Below are 6,368 nucleotides of genomic sequence, written 5' to 3' on the forward strand. Positions count from 1 at the left end.
GTTTTAGTTTATAGACAGTGCAGCCCAGAGAATAAAAGGAGAGAAAATCCAACCTATAATTATATCAGGTTCTTATCACCTTGTACTTTTCATAAAAAATTTACTTAAGATGAACAACTTCCATATTTATTTTTTCTGAATAATTGCATGCAGGAGAAAAGCATTCTCAGAACAATGATTGCTAGGCAGGATTCGGTTACTGAGTAACACTTTGGCATAACTGTTTCTCGTTCGTTTTTTTTTTTCCTAACCAAGAAAGAGACATGGCAGAGTCCACATAGTAAAATGTAATGTTTTATTTTGTATTTTTTGTGATTCAGCTAACCAGGTGAACAGACAGTTCACATTCCTCTACTGACTCCATGGAATGAGATCTTCGTAACATTACCCCATTTATTATAATAGCTAGATGATGATTAATCTGTGATTTTAATCCATATCTGAAATGTCACATGTTAGAAGAACAAGGACATGCTCTCCCACTGAGGACACGCTGAGATAGAGACAAAATGTACTGGAGTATTTCAAATCACATGAATTTTGTCTAACAAGGTTGATCACTGAGTGTGTTTTAGTTTGTTTACCAATTATAACTAATAAACAGCTGGTGTGTGTGTGTGTGTGTGTGTGTGTGTGTGTGTGTGTGTGTGTGTGTGTGTGTGTGTGTGTGTGTGTGTGTGTGTGTGTGTGTGTCTGGTTCTGGAGAAAATTGACTTTGTATGTAGTAGTAATTATAAGTGACTTTGTATGTAGTAGATTGTTGCCAGAGGTGCAAAACCACTGGATGAAATTGGAAATTAAAACAATCAAGACTGCACTGACATCCCATGCTCTCTGTGTGGCCTGTATATGCTTCAGACCTATTGTGACCCTGACTGGAATAAAACAATGAATGAAAACGAATGAATGCATGAATGAATGTATCAATTAATGTATGAATGTATTAATCAATAAATGAATATATTACTAAATTCATTCCATTCACTAAGGTAATTCATCACTTGGCAGCCAGAGGGATTGGCCTAATATAGCTAGTGCACCCAACTAAGAATTGTTTGCTTTAAAGAAAAAAAAAAAAAGAGCCTGAAAATAAAGCCAGTTGAAAAATAAACCGGTCTTTATCAATGAGCCTAAAGCAAAAAGAAAGCATTGTTTAATTGTACTAGGAAAAGCAATGACTAAGGGGTTAGTAGTGCCATCTTTTGGTCGAGATGAGTACTGCGTCAATCCATTTCACTCCAACTCAGTGTACGTTATTAATCAGCTTTTATTTATTTGTTATATGAACAATTTTTTTTTTTAGATGTCACCGAAATGTAGCCATAACATACACACAAGCAATCTGGAAGTCATTTTGGTTAATGACACGTACTTTAAAATTGTATTGACCCTGCAGGAAGAGAAAAGAAAAGAAAATCGGATTAATATCTCCATATCAGAGATTCTATACAGATGTTTATGTTCCTTAAACCAAACAAACCTTTAATGGAACCCTCAGCCCTGGCAAAGACGTCTGAATAGTAACCATTTCTGAAATAATAACAATAAAAAACCCATTATTTTTTTACATGTGCTTGGTCATGTATAAAGAAAACAATAAAAAAGACATCTCTAGATATTTAATTTCATAAACTTTCTTGCAAATGGGGGAAAGTTTCAAAGCCTTTTACAATTTAGTTTCTGATTAAATTGTATATTTACATGATAGCTACAGCTAAAGGCCTTATATTTGTCAACGATCACAATAAAAGACTCTAGCTGTCCATTCATAAATATGTAGATTATGGTCTATATGCAAGACATTTCCCAGATGAATCAAGTACAAAAGAACAAGTCATTCTGAACAGGAAACTGGGACCAACTAGGCTATACTACTCCTCGAAACTAAAATGGCAAATTGCACCATTGTTTATCACTGCGCTGACATTCAAGGGTACATTTGTTCCTTCGGTGCTCATCTACAACCTAATAAGACTAACACAGCGTACCTTCAATTTTTAAGGTGGTCATAAAAGCTTATGTCTCTACATTAAATTACCTTCCCAGGGTGAAAGAAATGTATTAAATTTACCAAGATTGACATCCACTCCACTCATCACCATAGCCCCACCCCCATTGTATAATGTTCTAACTTTTTGTCTCTAAAAGAAAGAATTAAAATGTTCTTCTATACACAATCACAAGAAGCTACTTCTTACCTCCTCTCCTTTTGCCACAGAAGGAGAAACGAGGGAAATTACGTAAGCAGATGGGCTCATTGTGGTAGATTACAAAAGATTTATTTTTTAACAGATCCACATATACATAAAGCTCATCAATGGATTGCCCTGTAGATGACACATAATCAACTTTAGTTTCTCACAATGATAAAAACCCCCTGTAATGCTTAATGCCCAGATAAGGGTGAACTCACTCAAGAGAATGGAAGCTTTGAGGTATGGCTGGGTCTCGATATCTGAACAAGAGCTGAAACTGAAACCTACATCTTGTATTGGGTCTGAAATGTGAGTCAGACAACAAATAATTCTTAGAAACAAGTCCACGGTGGTGTAATGAACAGTTGGTGCTCTGCTAATGATGGATGATTGGATAATGTTGCAATGTTTGAGATACTTATACTTCTACATGCAATTATGTTAATAAATAAGAATCGGATTTGCTGAAAGTGAACAGAATCTAGTTGTAGTATACAGTACGTACAGTATGTAGCTATACAGGTGCATCTCAATAAATTAGAATATCGTGGAAAAGTTCATTTATTTCAGTAATTTATTTCAGTAATTTAACTCAAATTGTGAAACTCGTTTAATTAATAAATTCAATGCGCACAGACTGAAGTAGTTCAAGTCTTCGGTTCTTTTAATTGTGATGATTTTGGCTCACATTTAACAAAAACCCACCAATTTACACTCTCAAAAAATTTGAATGACTAATAAAAAAACATTGTGAGTGAATTGTTGGTCTTCTGGAAAGTACAGTATGTTCATTTACTGTATATAGGTAGGGGCTCCTTTTGCTTTAATTACTGCCTCATTCGGCGTGGCATGGAGCCGATCAGCCTGTGGCGCTGCTGAGGTGGTATGGAAGCCCAGGTTTCTTTGACAGTGGTCTTCAGCTCATCTGCATTTTTTGGTCCCTTGTTTCTCATTTTCCTCTTGACAACACCAGATCGATTCTCTATGGGGTTCAGGTCTGGTGAGTTTACTAGCCAGTCAAGCACATCAACACCACGGTCATTTAACCAACTTTTGGTGCTTTTGGCAGAGTGGGCAGGTGCCAAATCTTGCTGGAAAATGAAATCATCATCTTTGCAAAGCTTGTCAGCATGAAGAAGCATGTAGTGCTCTAAAATCTCTTGGTAAACAGGTGCAGGGACTTTGGTTTTCAAAAAACACAGTGGACCAACACCAGCAGATGACACTGCACCCCAAATCATCACAAACTGTGGAAACTTCAAACTGGACTTTAAGCAACTTGGGCTATGAGCTTCTACACCCTTCCTCCAGACTCTAGGACCTTGGTTGTCAAATGAAATACAAAACTTGCTCTTATCTGAAAAGAGTACTTTGGACCACTGGACTGCAACAGTCCAGTTCTTCTTCTCTTTAGCCCAGGTAAGAGGCCTCTTACGCTGTCTGTGGTTCAGTATTGGCTTAACAAGAGGAATATAACAACTGTAGCTAAATTCCTTGACACGTCTTTGTGTGATGACTCTTGATGCCTTGACCCCAGCCTCAGTCTATTCCTTGTGAAATTCACCCAAATTCTTGAATCGATTTTGCTTGACAAGCCTCTCAAGGCTGCGGTTCTCTCGGTTGGTTCTGCATCTTTTTCTTCCACACTTTTTGCTTTCACTTACCTTCCTGTTAACATGCTTGGATACTGCACTCTGTGAACAGCAGCTTTTTTGGCAATGAATGTTTGTGGCTCAGCCTCCTTGTGAAGGTGAAGGATAGTCTTCTGGACCACTGTCAGATCAGCAGTCTTTCCCACAATTGTGTAGCGTAGTGAACCAAACTGAGAGACCATGAGACCATTGAAGCCTCAGGAAACCTTTGCAGGTGTTGTAGCTGATTGGCATGTCAATATATTAAAATTTGTTGAAATATTTTGTTGTAGAAAAAGTGTGAATTGGTGGGTTTTTGTTAAATGTGAGGCAAAATCCTCACAATTCAAAGAACCAAAGACTTAAACTACTTCAGTCCGTGTGCAGTGAATTGATTTAATACACAAGTTTTACAATTTGAGTTGAACTACTTAAATAAATGAACTTTTCCACAACATTCTAATTTATTGAGATGCACCTATACATGCATTGTGTATCTGACACCAATTAAAATTAATTAGTGTAAAGCACATCATTTCAAGAAAATACTTTCTTCCATCTGTTAAAGTTCATCTCTTAATTTTCACAATTTAGTCTACAATAACAGACAAACAGACTATGTTGTTTTTGTACTTATTAATAAAAATTTATTTGGATATTTCTGGGTTTTCTTTGTATATCATTGAAGTATCATTCATTCTTCAATATTCTTCAATAACTGTTTTATTGTTCTCAGGGTCAGGATCGGAAAAGGTTTGATTTTGTGAATTAAATTAGTTTCAAAGAAGCATTACCTTTACATTCCCAGGTCAAAATATTTATAAGTAGGATTGCATTGCTTGTTACCAGACCCTGTCTGGTAACAAGCAATGGTCTATTTTAGAAACATTTGTAATGACAAAAATATACATGGCCTATTTGATGTCTTTGCTGATGCTTGGATTGATTTCATGTAGGCTGTAAGACTGAACTGAAGCATTGAGAATGAATGCCTTTTTAAACTTTCTGTTTTTCTGAGACAAACATCATGGTTTAACATGGCTCCCTATATTAGATTTAATTAGATCTGATTCAACTTTATTGTCATTGTGCAGGGTATATATACAGAGCCAATGAAATGCAGTTAGCATCTAACCAGAAGTGCATAGATAGCTTATTTACAAGTGGCAGTGTAATAAATAAGGGTATGAGGTTATACAGAAGGTGTAGTAATATGTACATATAACTGAATAAGGGTGTATATATAGTGTGTTTTTTTTTATATAAGTATGATACAGTATGAAGTGGTTTTACAGATATAGCTGTACAAAAGGAATGTCTTAATGAATATATACAATATATATATATATATATATATATATATACACACACACACACACAGACAGACAGAATACATTCAATTATTGACAGATTATTGTGTAACACTTAAGTCAAATTAAAATCAAACAATTCTACAGTTTTTTTACATTTTGGGATCTGTTTGTTCTTATTAATGGTATGTTATGTAATTCAGCACAGAAAATACATTTAAATGTAATTGAGAAGACACACACACCCACACACACACACACACACACACACACACACACACACACACACACACACACACACACACACACACACAATATTCAGTATGAAGACATCTGATCTCACCACAACTCCTGTATCTCACTTGGATCTTGTCTGAGTCACATGCAGTGTGAACAGGCCAGTAGTCTTCCTGTGTGTCCCCTGAAAGCAGATGTAAAATGCTCAGGATCAGTACAACACAGTATAACTTCATGTTAAAATAGATGTGTGTAAGTCAGTTTGAAGCATGGCTCTTTCCTGACTTTATTTGAAACAGGAAATGCTACTAAAAGAACAAGTACGAGAAACTTCCCATTTTAGTTTGGTTTCGACAATAATGTGAAGAATAACCAAGTTCCACTTTCTTCTGCATGACCGAAAGGCAAAATCAGTTTAATTAACAGCTGACAGTGAATTCTTCTTGTTGTCTATTACTGCCCTTGCATGTGTTTATCTTCACTTGTTTGTATTAAAGTTTGTATTAAAAATATACACTAAAGAAAAGCAAAACTATGAAATAGGAAAAAAAAATTACAATCATATTGACAAAGAATGGTGTAGTCTAGAGCTTTGGTCTTGAAGTGTGGTGGTTCTGCATATATTTTTGGACACATGATCAGTCTTTTATGAGTCCCAATGATTATTATAAAGCAGAATAATAATAAACCAGATGGTTAAAAAGCACCTTATTAGAATATATTACGCATGGATTTTCAGATGGATACAGACCTGATACCTGGATCCATCAATCTATCCATCTATCCATCAATACATCCACCCAACCAATTACATAAAATTTGATAAGAATTGACTTTATCCTACAGCACATCTTGGTCTCTGACACCTTTAGTGATTGTATTCCTTACTCAATTAATGGTTAAGCCCCTGTAAAGCCAAGCTGCCGCTACTGGACCTTTGAGCAAGCCCCTTACCCCTTTCTGCTCTATATCACGATTCACTCTGTGATCTAACC

The 6,368-nt window shown here is 35.8% G+C and overlaps 1 protein-coding gene across 1 annotated transcript; it reads right to left on the bottom strand.

Annotated features, from left to right (window-relative positions):
• Positions 1–1,249: 1,249 nt before the first annotated feature.
• On the bottom strand, positions 1,250–5,688 carry ly86 (lymphocyte antigen 86). The gene is made up of 5 exons (XM_083553174.1): positions 5,480–5,688; positions 2,414–2,497; positions 2,199–2,327; positions 1,481–1,530; positions 1,250–1,390 (listed from the first exon to the last, which is right to left on the bottom strand). The coding sequence occupies exons 1-5, from the start codon at positions 5,607–5,609 to the stop codon at positions 1,307–1,309; spliced, it is 477 nt and encodes a 158-aa protein (XP_083409300.1). The 5' UTR covers positions 5,610–5,688; the 3' UTR covers positions 1,250–1,306.
• Positions 5,689–6,368: the final 680 nt, after the last annotated feature.

The sequence above is a fragment of the Silurus aristotelis genome, assembly GCF_946808225.1.
Source record: "Silurus aristotelis genome assembly, chromosome: 1".
NCBI lineage: Eukaryota > Metazoa > Chordata > Actinopteri > Siluriformes > Siluridae > Silurus > Silurus aristotelis.

Excerpts from the sequence above, each read along its gene's own strand:
- ly86 (XM_083553174.1), bottom strand. The coding sequence starts at position 5,609 with ATGAAGTTATACTGTGTTGTACTGATCCTGAGCATTTTACATCTGCTT. Across the intron at positions 2,498-5,479 it reads AGTGAGATACAGGAGTTGTG|ACCCAATACAAGATGTAGGT; the intron begins GTGAGATCAGAT and ends CTCACATTTCAG. Across the intron at positions 2,328-2,413 it reads CAAAGCTTCCATTCTCTTGA|GGCAATCCATTGATGAGCTT; the intron begins GTGAGTTCACCC and ends TGTCATCTACAG.